Source organism: Tiliqua scincoides, chromosome 2, assembly GCF_035046505.1.
Source record: "Tiliqua scincoides isolate rTilSci1 chromosome 2, rTilSci1.hap2, whole genome shotgun sequence".
Classification (NCBI taxonomy): Eukaryota; Metazoa; Chordata; class Lepidosauria; order Squamata; family Scincidae; genus Tiliqua; species Tiliqua scincoides.
The window spans coordinates 230789707-230808739 of NC_089822.1; the positions used below are offsets into that span (position 1 = coordinate 230789707).

Here is a 19033-nt window from a genome sequence, read left to right on the forward strand (position 1 = left end):
GACTTAAGGAGAGTTAAAGGAGGAATTCTAAAAGCTTGGATGCATCAAACATTTTACCTTTTCCATGTATTTCTAAGAAAGCCAACTGAAGTGCACAAGGAAACTGCCGAACTCTGAGTTTCTGCTACTCACAAGTCGTTTTCTTTAAAAGAAAATGTTTTAAGAGTGCATGAGAGAGCACACAAGGACTTCCCCCCCCCCCCCTTGGCTTCCTACTTAAGACATTTGAGCAAGGCCTGTTAGCGGCTTCCTCTGTGTAGATGTTTAGTCCTATTATTAACCCATTCTAACCACACCTAACATGCCACCCATCAACCACCTCCTATCTACCCTGCCTATACAGAACAAGGCAAAGTAATAGGATAAGACCGCTACCTTGGCAGCAACTTGAACTGCAAAAAGCAATGCTTCACTAGTAAGAGGAAAATGAAGCAATTGTAGAGATTTCAGTAAGACTTCACTCCACCTTGAGGCAGACCAGGACAAACACTTGGAAGGTTAAAGAAAAACATTTCAAAACAGTTCAATGGCTACAGGGAAATTCAGAGCCACCAGCTGTTTCCCATGATGAAGAAATTTTCATTACAAGCAAACACTGCCCAGCCTTTATGTAACAAGTTATGAAGAGTGCTGAGGGATTGCCCAGAGGAGGTTCCCTTCTATCATGCTATGATAGTGTCGGCCCTTCCGCTAACCTAGTTCTTGTTGTTTGGTTCTATAGAATTACATAAGTAAGCCAGGACACATAATATCATGGAGCAGCTGGGCTGAATTTAATCGGCCAATGATTGTGTAAAATGAATCATTAAAAACACACTGTCATCTTCTACAACCTGCCCATGGTAATGAACCCCACCTAGAATTATTGTGCAAGGATATGGGGAAAATGACTAAGGGTTTCCTGAGTACATGGGCAAAGGAAATAATCTGGAGCTGCAGGGTCACTTTTTAAACTAAACACAGCATTGTGAAGGTCCTAGGTTAGGTCCACAGAAGAGGGTGGCACAACTTTTGTGTGCCACGAAGTTGATGTCTTCACTTCCATGTATTTTGAATGAGGAAAGTTGGGATGTAAAGATGTAGTTTTCTAAAAGTCCTTTAAAAATTAACAAGAAGTTAAAAAAATAAAATTATTTTAATTCAAATAAGAAATAGAATTATTGTACCATATTGTTCCATGAAGAGGGAAGAGACTAGTACACTATGAATTTAGATTTTAGCAACCCAATCTAATGGTCTTTCAGAATATCTGTTTTCTTCAAAAAAGTTTCTAGTACAACAAGTCCTCACTTAAAGCTGTTGATAGTTTCTTGGAAACAAAAATGTTAAACGAAATGACTTATAAGGAACTCAAACTTATTGCAGGAGGGCCCAATTGCATTTTCTCAGGTGGCAGGCTTGCTGAGCGCTTTCCTATTGTGCTGAAAAACATTGTCTCGCCCCTGATTGCCTTGGCGTTCTGGGGTGCAACAAGACCAAGGAAGTGGGTTGTGGGCCTGGCACAACCCAGAAGCAGCTTCCAGCAGCCCTACAATATGCAGTTGCAAAGAGTACAGAGGTCAGAAGATTGAGAACTGCTGACCAAACTGTACAACAAAACAATGCTGAAACAACTTTAAGTGAGGACTTGCTGTCCTTAGATTCACAAGGCAATCAACCTGCAAATCACGCAAGAACTCAAGGAAGTTTTCACAATGGGCGAGTTGGGACCCAACCTCAGGTGAGTCACACCAGTGCTGCCGTTTTTGTTTTTTTTAAAGGTTCAGGCCTCCACACTTTGAACACTTTGAAGGGCTAGCTAGACAAGATAAGGCCCATCAAAGCCTTTGGAGGAGTTGCTTTAGTCAAGCTGCTAATCTTTGTGGGCCCCTCCTGCAGGTTCTCCCTTGCCACAGCACTTCCTCTGTCATGCATCACTCCACTTCCTCTTGTCTCCTTTCACCTTTCAAAATGGATTGTTGCCATACCACTCCTTTCTTTCCAATAGGCCTAGGAAAAACAAGAGACAGAAAGCAGCAGCATGTGCTCCAGGATGGGAACAGAAGAGGAATCATGGCTGTTTCACTTGCCTACCTACTTGTGCATTGGGCTCTTGAAGGTGGGTCTCTTGTTGCAAGCTGGGGTTTCAGGTCTCTGGGAAAGGCTTCCACTTCCATGATCAAGAGCATGTTTCCCTTCATTTACTAACCTTCTGTTATTATCCCTGGTTACTGCTTCCTTCCCAACTCCCTTTAGACTAGTTTTTCAGTTAGGCAGTTTTTTTTCTGCCTAGTGTGATCAGGGTCATTGGAAATGATTCTGGAGAACTGCTCTGAGCTAGTCAGCACAAGCAAAACCTGCCAGAATTACTTTGATAATCTCCAATTTCTTATTTTTTTTTCCACAGGTGTGTTGGCAACTTTTGCTTGCTTTGAATGGTTGGTGGCATGTTTCCATGGGCATGTTCAGTCCAGACTTTAAAAAATCCTGCCATTATTGAAAAATAGAACTTAAATACTTGGTTATATATTTTCATTCTAAAAATCACAATATTCTAGTGACTGTCTCATTCCCTATTAAGAAAACAGCAGTATAATCTATGGACTCAATCCTACCCAACTTTCAAGTGCCAATGCAATGAGATAAAGGAACAAAAGTTCCCTTACCTTGTTGAGGCCTCCATGACTGCCCTCCCCACTGCAGGATAAACCACATGCTCCATTGGCATAGCTGCATCAGTGCTGGAATGTTGGATAGGATTGGGCTCCAGACTGTAAAATCTGTGAATAATCCAATTTTAGGTGCTCCAAATTTTACATTATCACTTTGCCTTTCTTTTGTCATTCTTGATCAGGGGTCTCCAAACCTTTTGGTCAGAGGGCCGCATCAAATGTCTGGCATGGTTTGGAGGGCCGGAAAAAAAACTTAAATATAAAATTTATATAAATAAATTAGAGATGGAACTTAGATGTGTGAGTAAATGAATGAATGGGCTCATTCATTCAATCTCTCTGGCCCTTAGAACACCCTCCAGATGCAACCAGAGCACAGTTCCAGTCATGTTCAGCAAAGTGGGCCAGGGGCTTTCAGGGGACAAGAGGCTGGCCGCGGGCCGGATAGAGGTTCGCCACGGGCCGCATCTGGCCCCCGGGCCAGGGTTTAGAAACCCCTGTTCTTGATCACTGAAACTTTTCCCTGACCACATAATGGCCTGCATAGCACTTTGAGTTCCAAACAAGTTAAACCATGAGAAGATTTTAGACACATGGCCTTTCATTGTAGTTTCTTCAATCTCGCCTTTCTGGACTGGGATCCAGATATTGCCAAGGATCCAATATGTACTTGGTGCATCCACAGGATTTTTTTAGCCTTATTTTCTTGCTACAACCCACCTGTACTGCCTAAGGGGTCCTTCAGAGTGCTATTCCATAAAGTTTTCAACTGGAAGGAAACATCTCAATACCTTCTAGGTACATGGGCCTCTCTGGATACTGACCACTGAACTTCCATTCCTTCTTGGCAATTATGTGTACAAAAGTGCAAATCTTTTAGACAAAAAGATTAGGAAAGGGAATAATGCCTTTCTGGAGAAACATTAAGGCAGCTGGAAAAAATAAACTATTACAGTGAGATCAGCAAAGGGGGAAGCCGAGGAAAATAAACTGGATGCAGAGAGCAACACGTCCACTGAGTGAATTGGCATATCAGCAAGGCAGAGGGACAAATGACCACCTGTCCTAAACCTTTAGTGAGACAGACCCAAATGTATCAATTTAGCATTACTTCGGTTCCCTTTAGTGATATAATATGGCAGCAACTCACCATAATTTTTCCGTTGAGAGACACTGGTCAAGATTATTAATGTTTTTGTTCTAGTGTGCCTTTACACTCCCCGCTTTCATTAATCCTCATGACAACCATGGAAGTAAGTAATTGTATTCCCACTGGACAGATAAGAAGCAGTGCTTGAAGAAAATAACTTGCCTAGCTCTAAGGAAAACCAATGAGTTCATTCTCTCCATTTGACCATGGGAGCTATTAGATTTGGTACATAATTCTGTTTTCCGTCTCTAGTCACGGAGCAGGAGGAAGACTCTGAACATCAGCTCAAGTGCATTGCAAATGCTGGTACTGACAATGCAGTATCTCTAGGAGGACAGAGCATACTAGATGTGAACAGGACGGACTTGATTCCTCCTGCAGCAGGAGCTAATGTGTGGCACGCCCCATTTCTTAAGTCATTTGTTTCAACCCTTCAATTATGTTGGTACATTCAGTCCTCAGGCCTATTGGCACCCTCCTTCTAACTGCCACTGACCTAGTACCAACTATACACCGTAGCTTTCCCCTGCCTGTGCTATTATTTAATCAGGTCATTATGCGAACTAGTTTTTGAGGCACCTGAGAACATGCTTTAAATCAAGATAACGTGCCAATTAAAACTGGATTCTACTGTAATTTTAGTCACACTTCCTGTGCATAGGCACTATGACATCTATCTTCCCAGTTGAAGACACAGATTACTAGAACAGCCAAAGCCGACAAGGCACGGGCGTAAGGTACATGGCACTGGGAACTTCCCTTGCGTAACACCATTGAATTAATAGGTGTATATACACCAACAAAAGTGCACTTTATTTTGTGAGGTTTGTCCAGGAGAAGAATCAGTGACAGTCATTTCAGTCTTAGGCCAAATATAGTGTAGCTTTGCAGTTTTTTGGATGGCTACACAACTCCAATACAATGCACACCCAGTCAGTGAGAAGGATATTTTAGATCTGAGCTAGGTTTTAAAGCTCTCCATCATTAATCTTTACAAAGACTCAGGATTCTTCAGCTAAGAAGCCAAAGTTCCTGTTCTTTTCCATTGCTGCTGAACTGGATGCCATTACAGAAGGGGTCTTTGCTCAGCTTGTTGCCCCACTTGGAGACCAAGATAGCAAGAGTAGGCAGTTGGGCAGCTGCACTTGCCATCTCTGCCAAAGAGCAGAAGAGGCCCAGAAGAGGCAGGATTCTGCCCAGCAGTGGAACCAGCCAATTCCTCTCCAAATAGCATCTTGGGGCCAATTCTAAATGTTCTGCTTTCATTGTAGTCTTCACTAAAAAATTCCAGCCACATGGGCAGGGCTCCTTGTGGCTGCAAGGACATTTCCATGTTCTTCCACACAGGTCTGCCAAATTGAAAGAGAAACAGCCACATCAGCACTGCACCTTCCTGGGGCCCCAGAAAGCCAGCCCGATTACATATCTACTTCACAATTTGCAGGCTTGTGTAGGAAAAGCATGCGAATATTCTTGCAACGTCATGGAACATTACCCACATGGTGGCACTTTCCATTTACAGCCACTCTGCAAAATATGCAAACTGGGACTCAGGGTGACTTTGAACATTCAGAGATGGGTGCGTAACAGAAAGTAAAAGTGTCTCATCCTTTTCGTTTCCTCACAACTGTAGTGGCACTTTCATATTTTCTCTGGTGGTCGAATTGGCACTTACAGTTGGAGCCTTGACCTCTCAAAGCAAGGGGGAGAAGTGCCACTTCAGACGTTTGGGAGAAGCACCAAGAACCAGAAGCACTTGTGCTTCCTGCCACAGCTGCACCTCTCCGTTTCTGAAACAGCTCTCGCATTCTTTGAAAAGCTCCACTACATGCTTTCAGAAATCTTCAAAATATCCTACTTTCCAGGGAAAGCACAGCTATTATGGTTTCATAACTTCTTTCAGAACATCTCTGTGCTATCAAAGGGACATCTCTAGCTTCAAGACAACAACACATGGAGCATAAATAACTCCTACGCATACCTATTTCTTCCAAAGACTCAAGGCTTCCCCACAACTTGTACAAAAGCCCCAGAATTATTTTACAGCGGTGCTTTCATTTATTTTTGCATTGACGCTGAATTCAGACATCACCTTCCAAAATAAGAAATTTCCCTAACTGTTATGGTGGTCCTTGCCCTGCTTTACTTATTGGACAATCGGAGAAATGCAATGAAGAGAGGAGCCTCATTTCACAGTTTGCTCCTTTCCAAACCCAGACTCTAAATGCAGCAATGGAGAGGGGAAATACACTTGATTCAGTGTGCTTGTTTTAAGGTAGGTATCCATCTTCCTTAAAAAAAAAAAAAGAAGCATTTGAAAACAGTTGCACAACTCCTACAGGGATGGGGGCATGTTATTTGATATGTCACAAGCACAATCTCCACCCACATCTATGAGATCTGCTGTCCATCTCCTTCCTGAAGAGGAACTGTTTTCCTCAATTCACAACAGGTGTGACCAGAGCCCACAGTGAGATGAACCAAAACTTGTGCACTTGTGCAGGTGATAATGGTGGTACTAAAGTAATCCTTGCCACCTTAATACATTATATTTCTTCTCCCTTATACCCATGATTGTCCTTCATTTAGAGGTCATGGTGTGAATCCATTGTAATTTACAGAACTTCTTATTCAGCTGTTCTCTTTGCCTGAAGCAATGATCATAAGAATTGAGATCTTGTTACAAAAGCTTCTGTTTTTGTTCTAATTAAGATTTCACTACTGCTGTTGTTTTATTTCATTTCATTCTTTTTATTAGGCTGTTTGGCTTTTATTGTATTTTTATTCTTTTGTGGCATGTCAATAAGAATCCTTTTTGTGTAGAAAAATGGCCTATACTTCCAAATATAATAAATAAAACACCTGTAAAAATACCAAACCAGGCCAGGTTCCCATCCATTGTGGAAACATATGGCATGGATGAGCAAATACCACACTCTTTACTTATGATTGTTTATGTCTGGTTGCCAAGTCCCCTGACTCCTGCTACTGCTGCTCCTACTCCCTTGGCATTAAAAATCGGTCATTCTCTCTCTCTCTCTCTCTCACACACACACACACACACACACACACTCACACACACACTCACACACACACACCCCATGCTTTGTTAGACACCTGGTTAGCGAAATTCAATAGCTGACTTCACTTGTGCTGATATCCTAGGAGAAAAAAATGTAACACAAGGTCAATGTACTATTCTTCATAACAAGGAGGAGATCTCACTTGTAAATAAGGTTGTTGCACTAGCAACAAGTCTTCATATTTAGTAGCACAGGAAAGAAGAGAGAGGAGAATCAACTATCTGTTACTTCTCTTCAATGTCGATAACAGTGGCAGTATAGGTTGGAACACACACATACCCACCACCCCTCACTTTTGGGTGGGATTTCAAATATTTTAAGCCAAGGATCTCACCACTTTTATTTCTGATTAACCAGCCTTAAACTGGCTGCATAAACATTGAAAGGCAAAAACCTTCAGCTTCATTACAGCTGCAGTAGATTTTGTTTCAAAAGAGAAAAGAAAAAGTGTTGCGTGTCGTTATTACACACAAACACTCTCCATGCTGATAAATGGCAAGGTCTGAAGTGAGATCATGCTGGGCTACCATATGACTTCTGACTATGGCACAGGCTGAAGACCTTTGCACATTTCTTCATGCTGTTGGCTCAGGGCATAATTAAACAACACAGCTCATTATCACAAAGCATGGTGATGGTCACTGGGTTAGAAAGCCATTTTAAAAAAAAGATTAAGAGAAATTCATATAGATCTGGCTCAAGGCCCAAGTAGCAATCAAATTTGTAGATGCTCCTTGGAAAATGCTACCTCTCCTCCCCCCCCCCCCCAGACCCTGCACTTTAATTCTATTCTATTGCTAGCATTGAGCACAAAGTGGCTGTGTAATGTTACAGACACTGAATGGACAGTGCCTACAACACCATAGTCAGCAGTTCCCCCACATCCCTTGGAACACATCATTTGTGACCATTTAATTCCTTCCCATTCAATAATTTTTTTTTAATGTGAAAAGCTTCCCTATTACCAAAAGCGCAATAGTGTTTCTACAGCCATTGAAACATACATCAAGATTGCCCTTACCAGGGCTGTCCTAAGACCTCCCATTGCCTGAGCAGCTTGCCCCCACCCCACCTTAATCCCCTCCAAATGCCACCTCTGCACATGCACACAGTCCCATGGATGTGGGGGGAGAGCAGGCAGACAAACTGGGTTCCCAATCTGCACTGCTTCCATTTATATCAAAACAGGTGGTGCAGAGCAAGGAATCTATACACCAAACTTCTGGTAAGTGAACTAAAAAGAGAAAGGAAGGTGGGTTCCAAATTGCATGTCCCTGCCTACTGGTGCTTTGTAAGCACCAACTAGGTGGGGAGAAGTGATTTGGAGCCATAGCAAGCTTTTTTCCTGCCCGATAGTGTTGCTTTTAAAAAAAGCTCCTTATTCCTCACTGTGTTTTGTTTTCAGGAAGGAAATATAAGCTTCAGATCCCATGTGAGCATAAAGCAGGGGGGCTGATCCTATTGCCTCTCACATTTAGTACGCTGGAAGGCAGAGCAATGTGACTTGAGTCTGCAGCAAGTTGGATGGATGCAGTGGCAGACCTGGGGTGAAGAGCACCCCAAATTTGCTTCTCCTTCCACCACCTGCCCTGATGCAAGCAGTATTGGATCACTTCATGGCTGGGCTGGATATGGCCCTTACTCCCACAATAAGTGCCCCAACTATTTAACTGAGCATTTCCTTTTTGAAGTGCCTGCGCTTTCCTCACTAGCACTGAACCACACATTTGCAACCTCCTGATTTTAGAAATGGGCAATGTCAGATGCAAGGGAGGCACCAGGATGCAGGTCTCTTGTTATCTGGTTATCTGGGGCATTTGGTGGTCCGCCGTGAGATACAGGAAGCTGGAATAGATGAGTCTATGGCCTGATCCAGTGGGGCTATTCTTATGTTCTTATTTGCTCTGTTTTTTTCCCTCAAATAGCAACATCCCAAAGCAAGGATACAACCCTTCTCCCCTTTGCCTCTCTCCATGCATTAGAAAGTGCACCACTTTTGAACTGAGATTTGTTTTTTTATAGTTTGTTTTCTTGCCCCAAGGTTAAAGTGCTTGGGGCATGCACTCACAAAGTGTTTATATTTGTATCTCACTCTTTTTTGAAAGTTCAGAGTCAGAGACAAACTACAGGATGCTCCATCACATGAACGTTCTCCATGAGACTTTGTTGTTCATCTAAAGCAGTCACAGGATGATAAACAGGCCCCTTCCCGTCAGCAGGAATGTTCAGTCCAGACTGCAAGGTCCTGCAGTTGGACTGGGTGAACACACATGCATGTGAGGAAAACAGTCACATGACCCTCGTAGTGGTTAGTGTCTAAAAGCATAAGCAAAACATGGTGCTCCTGGTTACAAAGGATTTTCCCTCCATGTCCGATGTTTTTGTCAGACATGTTACCACAAGATTGTAATAAGTTAAAGTTGTAAGGTCAGCTGCTTTGACAGGAAGATTCTACTGCTTGTCAGCCAAATATGGACTGCAGAAATGCGCTATACACATTAGACACAGAACAGTAATTCCTTCTTAAGCACAGAAGGAATTACAGTCCCAACATGACATTGCATTTCCCAAAGCACCCATCATTCTAGTATGCCGAGAAACTGTTTAAAAAAAAGCTTCCTGCAGAGAGAAGCTGCTACATGCTTCACTACCTCACTTAGCTAAGCCTTTGTCAGGTGATTGCTCACAAGATTTGTTTAAGCCCTCATTACTTAGGAAGCACTCCAAAGCAAGGGCATAGGCTTCACTGACCCCAAAGAAATAGAGGTTACCTAATTAAGAAGAAACCTCAGTGGGATTCATCGTTAACATACACTGTGCCTTAAAAGGGCAATTCCATGCCTTTTGTAGAATGTGGGTGCCAACATTCAGAGAAACTGGCCTTTGAGAAAATCCAGAAGGTGCCAGAAAGTAACACAACTCAGTCTTCTGGTCAGTTAATTTTCAAATATTTGAAAAGAGTAAATTGTTTGAGGACTTATTAACTTGGAGTTCCACCCCCTCCCCAAGAATCAAATTGTTATTAAACAGATTTACAGGAAAGTCTTAAAAAAAAAAAAGCCTGTACATTGAAAAGCAGTATCGGAATTCAGATCAGGATACACTTATAAAGCTTTTCGCTCATGATGCACTTGGGCAGCTCTGCTGAACTGAGGGAAAAGCTCATTTATCTCATGACATATTAATTGTTTGCAAGCATAATAATCTTGTGAGGAAACTGGCCTCAAAACACAAAGATAACAAGACTATTCACCCCCTGCTCATGTATCTCACTAATGCACAAACTTTAAGGGCTTAATAAGCACAAATATGAAGATCCTGACAGACCCATACCCCCAATAACTGCAACAAGCATTGGGGCCTCACTGAAGAACCTTCTGATCAAATAATGTAACTCTAAATCAGCAATTTACTTTAAACAAATTTAATCTTCCTCTACTTGCAATAAGCTCTTTCGCAGATATTTAAGTTACATTTACACCAATTAAGTCATTTTTTAAAAAAATGAGCTGTGTTTCAGAGTAGTTCTTTAATGGACAAACAAAAAATCAATGATTGTATTACTGTTGTTTTCGTGCAGTGGTACAACTCTATGGTACAATGTCAACCCCTTTTCGGGGGACAGGTGTAAGATAACTTATAACTCCAAAGAATGATCAGCCTCTCTTGTTTAGGAGAACACCAGAAATCAAATTCAGGAGAATACAGTATATGGACTATAAAGAAGCATACGTTAGGTATAGTAAAACTCTTTCCACTATCTAGTTATAAAAACAATGACCTCAAAAGCACTGAACAATAAACTTGAGAAAAGCAAGCGGATGTTTTTGCACTTTTGAAACCTTTCCACCTGATATGGTTACCACAAAAGTTGTCTATTTGTTGTACAAGATCCACATTTCTTTCAGATTATGCTGCTGCAGGAATATCCCATTACCTCAGTGCTCTGGCCAGTTATACTTTAACTGGCAAAATGAGAGCTTTCTTCCCCAAGCGTGTCCCCTTTTGACTCACAAGTGTGTCACAGAGGCAGCTATTACGTAGTGCTCATGATGACCAAGCACAGCTCCCATCGCTACAGTGGTTTAAGCAACCCATACCATCTTGTGAATTTTTAAGTACAGCAAGTACTCACTAAAGTCATTCCATTTTAAGTTGCTTCCTTATAAAGTCGATGAGAAAAAAAATCTGATTCCTGGCCGGAGCCACTATCTGTGTGAAGTTTTCATTTTTCCCCATCTCTTTCCTGGAAAGTTCACATTTAATTCAGTGCTTAACATTAGAAGTGTTTTGGGTCTTTACTTAGAAGTTTAGTGATGTTTTTGTGACCAGAAATATTTGCCCATTCCAGAACTGGAATGACCCACCTCCAGAGGAGATTTGGGGGTGAGGAAGTAGAAGGAGTGGTTAAAACAAGCAGGAAACAAGTTATTCTGTCTCCCTGCCACCCATTAGATAGAGAAAAATATTAAGCCACAGTCACTGGATAGGGCTCTAGAATGGGTATGAAAATATATTGGGATTTAAAATATTATACATATTTTACATACCATCTTTCTGATGCCTCTTGCATGTTTAAATCAACAATTATAAAGAAACCATAATATACTTGTTTAAATTATTGGAACTGGTAGATAATTTCCATTCCTCAAGTCTTATACTATAATGGTAAGCATCTGGTTTGCATTTAAATCCATCAGAACCAAAGGCAGTCTGGAAAAGCCACACATCAGAAAGAGCAACACAAACTCACCTTTATCATTTCTGCCACGTAGCTTTCAGGACCTGTATATTCTGTGGAATCTTTTACTTTAACTAAAACAATGAAGAACAAGTAGTGCCACATATTGTGCTCCTCTTTAATATGCTCTTCAAAAGTGACTGTTTTGTTATCAAACTTGTCTCTTTCCAGACCTAATGGGAAAACATAACCAAAACGACCAACTTTAGACTTTTAAAATGGAAAAATTATCATCTTAATAACAAAAACATCTCAATAATGAATCATCTCAATAACCAATACTGTTGTTATTGTTATCATCTCCTTTTTCACAAAGAGGCAAGATACACAGAAGATGATAGTAACTTCTGAATACTCAAGTTTACATTTTCTCCTCCTGTACTAATACTGCCTGGGGGAGGGAGGGGGGTTAAGTCTGCATGCCTGTACTTGCACAGCACTCTGATTGTGCCACATTATGCAAAACAGCAGACAAGGGGCAAATGAAACTTCTCCTCCCTGTGCATTCCAGTTCTGATCAGAATTGCAACCCCCATTTGGCTGTTGTGAAGAAGGAGGCACTAACAGTTCAAATCATACCTCTTGGAGCACAAGTTTCCATGCTTGTGTAGAATGGCCCTTAGATCGCTTTAGTCCAACTGTGTTAGTCATGCTGTTCTAATGAAATCAGTGGAGCTCAAGTTAGCTGTGTTTAATCTGCTCCACTGATTTATTGGGACTTCTCTGCAGTTAAGGGTATGTACAAACATATACACAATTAAAAGCCAGCGTGTTTCTTTCCTCTAGTAACTTGGTTCTTCCTAGTCTTCTCAATCTACTGAACAGATATCCTGCCCAGCAAATTGAAAACTAATTCAGTAGTTTGTCTTGCCTCTTCCCCAGGGCCAGCCCAAGGCTCCCTGGTGCCTGAGGTGATATCCTAAATACTGCCCTCCTCTTATCTGGTGGCACTGGCATCACTAGGAGGGCACAGGGGGTGCGGGCCGCACCGGGAAGGTGACACTCCCTGGGGGAGGATGTGCTAAAATTGCAGCTTCAGGAGCTACCGTGTCCTGCCATACACCGTTGGATGCAGAATGTCCAGCAGAGTGCAGTGCAAAAAACAGAACTGAAATTGCTCCTTTCGTTCAAAAGTTATGGCCAAAAAACCAGAAAGAAAAAATGCATGGAGCCCTATGGAAAGTGAAAGTGAGCCATATCGCACGTTTACTTGCGAGTAGGCATACTTGCCATAGTCCGTCGGAAAGGGCAGGCTAAGAGGAATCCAACAACACCTGAATGGTCCCCATCCAATGAGTGTGGCCCCCCAAAAACACAAAAGGGAGAAGTAGGTCCCTGCCTCCCTCTCTGCTGTGTCTATTGAGCCAAAACGAAGCCACATGGCCATTTTTACTCATGAGTAGGCAAACTTGCCTTAGTCCAGGGGTGCTCAAACTTTCACCTTTAGGGATCCTGGACTTTTAAAATTGTGTAGGAGAGATAATTTCAGCAGGTGCAGCTTGTCATCTGTGGGATGACAAGTTGCACCTGCTGAAATTTTATCTTCTATACACTTGTTAAAGGTCCAGCATCCCTAAAGTTGAAAGTTTGAGCACCCCTGCCTTAGTCCATCAGAAAGGGCAGGCAGAGAATGGTTCTGATCCAATGAATACACCTGAGAAGGAAGTCCCTCCCGCCCTCCTGCAGTCTGTTGAGCTCTATGGAAAGCAAACTCAGCCACATGGTTGCGTTTACTCGCGAGCAGGCAGATGTGTCTTGCCTTTTAGTCAGGCCAGGCAAAGGGTAATGTGAGGCCACCATAAGGGTACCGATCCGATGGAACTGGAGCATAACAAATGCTTCAGAAGGCAGCCTCCCCCCCACCCCCCCACTAAAAAGGAAACTGGTAAGGGAAAAGTTTTCTATTTTGCACTTGCAAAGCCAGGAGGGTCTTTATCATGGTATGCCTGAAATAGAACAACTTTAACAGGGCAGGACTGGAAATCTCAGATTCTTTTTTTTGGGGGGGGGGGGTGATTGCAGGCAGACTACAGAGTAAGCTCCACTGACCACTATGGAACTTACTTCAGAGTAGACACGCAAAGGATTGGGCTCACAGGCTGCAATCCTACCCACACTTTCCTGAGAGTAAGCCCCATTGACCACAATAGGACTTACTTCAGAGTAGATTCACTTGGTGGAACAGGACTGGCTCCCCCTTATTTAATTTTTTCTTTTCTTTTAATTTAATTATTTATAATTATCTGCTTGATGATGTAACTTCTGGCCATGACATCACTTCCAATGGGTCCTGGACAGATTGTCATTCTAAAAAGTGTTAAAAGATTGAGAACTGCTGCAATAAGGTGTAGTAAGTTGACACAGAGGGTGTGTGTGAGAGAGAGAGAGAGAGACACACACACAGAGAGACAGAGAGAGACAGACTCTACAAGTTTTCAAAATCACTAAAATCAGAGTTTGGTGGAATAAGACCATCATGTTATATATCAATCAATGCGCAATTTCATGCAGAATGCAATGAAACAAACCACATTGAAATATCTGTGTTGTAACAAATGGTACAGCCAAAAAATCAGTGGGGGCGGGGTGATGGTACATTACCCCGCCCACTACCTGGGGTGTTGCCCCGCCCACTGCATGGGGTGATGCGCAGTCCTCCTGCACCGGGTGACACAAATCCTAGTGACGCCACTGTCTGGTGGTGTATCAGCTGCTCCTCCACACTTCCTCTTCTGCTCTATTCCTCCTCTTCCTTTTTCCAGTCCAGGGAGTGAACTGTTTCAGTTGGCCAAATGAATGGACTGGCCCTGTTCTTTCTCCATATTTCAAGTGGACTGTCCATCGCCAGAGGCACCCAGTGCAAAGCTTACCTTGTGGAGCTCAGCATTCCAGAAGTTTGGAGGTGATGTAATGATTGTCTGTGAAAGTGAAAGGCTGGGCCCAGAGAGGGCTGAAAATTGCTAAACAGCGGCTTGGGCAGTGTACTGTCACACCCAGTGCAGCCTGCACCAGCCTCACCCCTGCAGTTACGCCACCTTCCAACACTATTATTTAATTTTTATTTAATTTATTCAGTTGAAAAGAAAAAAAAAAACACAATCTTTTAAATGAAAAACTGCTTCCAGGAGGAGAGAGGATTGGTAATCTCAACCCTACTCAATCAGCATTGTGTGCAGCAGTGTCTGCTGCAACCAAAAAAGCAGCTTCCCTCTCAGCTCAATCTAGAAACATCACATCTGTCCAAAGTACAAGTGTGCTTCCACAGTGGACTTGCTGCAAAAACGTTTGTCTTGACACAGCCTGACTCTAGCTGGACTGGATTCTAAGCCATTTTTTAAAAAGAATGAAATATGAAATGGTATCAGGTAAAAAGCTCAGTGGTCTCTCTATTTTAGACACATGGCACTTTATATATTGCAAACAAATAAAAAATGGTCCAAACTTTGTAGCATCCCATACCTATTATGCCGCTGGGCGGGGGGCCTGAAAATTTTCTAACATGTTGATCACACTGCAGCATATTCCAAGTTTCGTAAGGAAAGGGGGGAATGGAACTCAAATTTATATTCCAATTAATATGGAATGCACTGCAAAATATTTTCTATCTAAGAATAACTCACTGCAGTTTAAAAAAAAATTACTGACATCAGAGGCGCAAAAAGATAAGGGTGATGGCAAAGAATCCCACTCCTGTGCTAAGTCTGTATGACAACACAGGTTCAGTCTATTTATACACGGATTTTTTTATACATGGATTTGACTCAACACGAATGGTCCCTGCAAATGAGAAGGAATGTGCTGATCCCTGGAAAAGGGGGAAAATGCATCCCTTTAAAATCAGTTTAAATAACTGAATAGTCTGTTAACAATAGCCTCCTTAATTGGGGGGGGGCAGCTGGCTGACAATCCATCAATCCTTCTTTCTCTGTGCGACCCCTCCCTTCCCCCTGAGCACTGAAACAAAGCAGTGATCACTTTGCATTGGTGAAGGGAGGGGCTGAGTGAAGCTCCTTTCTAAGCACCTTGAGGGAGACTGATTGTTGGATTGTAGTCTTAATGACTCTATTTTAACATCACAAAGGTCATCAAGGCTGTTTTTAAATCACCTGAGCAAAGAAACTTTATTTTTTAAATTGATTTGCTACAGTGCATTTCTTGCCATCCATGTGAGTGCCTGGAACAGAACACACTCTCAACCTATATGCAACCTCCTGGTTTTAGAGGTTGAATGTCTGAATGTTCATCTCAGTGTTTATCTCTGAATGTCAGGTGCAAGGAAATGGTATCAGGATACAAAAATCTTTTATTATGTGCTCCCAAAGGCGTCTGGTGGGCCATTCTGAGATATCGACTAGTCCTTGGCCTGATCCAACAAAGCCCTTCCTATGTTCTAAGTCCTAGAGGATGCTATACTGCAGACTTCTGTCACCATCACTAATACTGTTCTGTGCTCCTGTTGAAGGCAATTGTGCCAAAACACATTAGACAGAAAATGTTTTTTCTAATGAATTAAGTATTGTTTTGCTCCACTGCAGTGTTCTCTCTTTTTAAAATCATTTGTCATTTTGGGTGCCAGCCCTTTTATCGCTTACTTCATAAAAGTAAAGACTGCAACACACTTTTTTTTTTTTTTTTTTTTAAGAAAAAGAAGTCTGTCAGTATGTCCAGGACATTTCTAACCCAGCGTGTACAGATACAAAAATATAAAAATTATGCACCCTTGTGGTGCTTATACCACAAATATAGTCCCAGGTTTCTACCCACAAGCATTTCAATTCAGAATATAGATTTCTGTCCCCTACCAAATCTGATAGCTCACATTAAACAAATCAGTTATTCAGGTTTAAGGATAAATATAAAATGGTAAAATATTCTGCAAAAGCTCTTACTTGTGTGTGTTTTTTTTTAACCCTCACTTTTCTTTTTTTAAAGCAAGTACTGGGATATTTTCTGCTGATTATAAAATAAGGGAGTAGGCAGGCAGTTTTAGCACACGTGCTTCTCCACTTACCACAAATAAAGCAAGTTGTTTTTAAAATTTCTTCTTTCTTCTGTTTCTCACTTCTTAGGTCAGCAAAGGTATCAATGATGACACCAAAAATCAGATTAAGGACAATAATGATCACCATGAAGAAGAAGAGGAGGTCGTAGATCACTCTTGCAGCAAAAAGGGGCTCCTGAAATACAAATGGCACGTTTTGGAAACAAAAAATAGTGTGCTTCATGTTGTGTGATGTGGAGAAGAAAAAGAGAAGTGATATCAAGTGGGATGTAATTTGAAGAGTAAACAATGCGGCTAGCTGCACGTGTGCATCAGCAGAGGGGACTGGGCATTTCATGTTTTTTTTAGGAAGAATTTCAATTACCCACCTGTGACCCTATTAATACTGTTAATACCTAGTATAGTTCTAGCATATCAATAATGGTTGAAACATTTTTACAGCAGTTTTGCTACTGCGGATATTAACAGCTATGGATCATAAGAGACTCTGCATGGTAAAAAAGAAATGTTCATAGGTCACACTGAAGAAACTGACTTGCTGAGTCATTCTTGTGCAGGTAACAGCTGCTGTCAATTTCTATAACTCAAAGCTCTATTTTATACTTTGCCAAATGTTTGCAAAGCCACCTGGAGATAAAAATATCAAAGACTGACTGTCCATTATTATGGATCACATTAGGACTGTTTGTGTGGAAGCAAATACACAATTGCCTGCATTTCTTCAACCTCCTAGAATATAGTTAAAAAAATTACTGTAACCTCTTTGCATGGGACACTTTCTGACTTTTTCTTCAATGAAGCAGTAACAGTTTTTCCATAGAAAAAACATCCCAGTCCTCCACTGATCCCTTTCTCTCTCTCTTTTTCCTTCTCATATATGGTGGCAGTTTACCTCCTTGGATGGTTTCCTGAGCACATCACCAACACCACCCCCACTCCGCAGGCCATGACTAAGCACAGTAACAATGCACATCAGCAACGTTTCACATGTATGTTCCTTATCCTCCTCCTCAGTTTCCTCAGAGATCAGCTCTATAAAACATAGAAAACAAGAACACCACTGTGAGGCATGAAGGTTGACTTGAAGGAACATGAATCATATTCCATCTTCTCCTCTGCTTGAACTTTAACAGCTTATCAATGTCCTCCTTAAAACATGATGACCAGACCTGGTTATAGTGCAGAAGGGAGTAGAACAAATATTTCTTGTGATTTGCACCCTATGCTGACAGAATCCTGCATGTCCTGTACTTGTGCCTCTGATCTTCTTTATCAACATGCAGGACTTTACATGTGTCTCTTGTTAGGATGGGTCCCAATAATTACACCTGCCAAGATAGTTTTAAATCCCAACTTAGGGCCGAATTCTATCCAACTTTCCAGTACCAATTCAGCCACAACATAGCCCCAAGGTAAGGGAACAAACAATCCCTTACCCTGCGGAGGCCTCTGGGACTGTCCCCCCACCACAGGATTCAGCACATGCCCCGTTAGCACAGTTGTATGAGCATTGGAAAGTTGGATAGGATTGGTCCTTCAGTCTTCCAAGGTGCTAATTATTCACCCCCAGCTGACTGCCACCTGCATGTTTGATAAGCATTGCCTCTACCACCTTGTACAGGTCATTTATAAAACTGTTGAATGGCACATACCCCAAGACAGACCTGTGGCACCCCACTTGATGCTTCTTTTCCAGGTTCAGATGCAATAATTTATTAGCATCCATTGGCAATGGTTATTAAAACAGCTTTGAACCCACATACAAGTAGTACCATCCAGCTCACATTTTACCATTTTATCAATAAGAATATTTATTTACTTAATGCATTTTTATCCCACCTTTCTTCCTCTGAGGGAACCCAAAGAGGCTTACAACAAATCAAAAAATACCAAAAAAGCACAAAAATCACAATTGAACAAATTACAGCAGGGGTGTCAAACATAAGGCCTGTGGGCCAAGTGTGGCCCCTGGAAACAATTTATCCAGCCCCCATTATAATTGGGCTCTCCCAGCTTGATAAAGGGCTCTCTCATATCTTGAAAATATGAACAAGATTTGCATATTTTCCTCTTCTGTCATTTGCAGTTTCTATGGGAGAACAAAGTTCTCCTTTCTGGCCATCATCTGCTCAATGGTAGGACTTCTGGCTTAATGAGGTCTCTTCTGGCCTCAGCAGGCTCCATGAATACTAACTTTGGCTCTCTGTATGAAACAAGTTTGACACCCCTGAATTACAGTACAGCCCCAAAAACCATAAAACATTAAAACAGCCTAAAGCAATTGCAATAAAAGCACAAGTCCAATAAAAAAACTCAAGGACATCATCGAACACCTTATAAGAAAAGGGCCAAACCTGTAAAAGCAGATGTCCTTGTTAAAAAAACAGCCAAGAACTCAGATATCAT

At 41.8% G+C, this 19033-nt stretch overlaps 1 protein-coding gene across 1 annotated transcript in view; it reads right to left on the reverse strand.

Annotated features, from left to right (window-relative positions):
* ITPR1 (inositol 1,4,5-trisphosphate receptor type 1) overlaps positions 1-19033 on the reverse strand; it is a 281488-nt gene that overhangs the window by 11043 nt on the left and 251412 nt on the right. Inside the window, exons 54-56 of the mRNA XM_066617382.1 lie at positions 17520-17659; positions 16637-16802; positions 11638-11798 (exon numbers count right to left, since the gene is read on the reverse strand). Of these exons, the coding sequence (XP_066473479.1) occupies positions 11638-11798; positions 16637-16802; positions 17520-17659 (467 nt within the window). The remainder of the gene's footprint in view (positions 1-11637; positions 11799-16636; positions 16803-17519; positions 17660-19033) is intronic.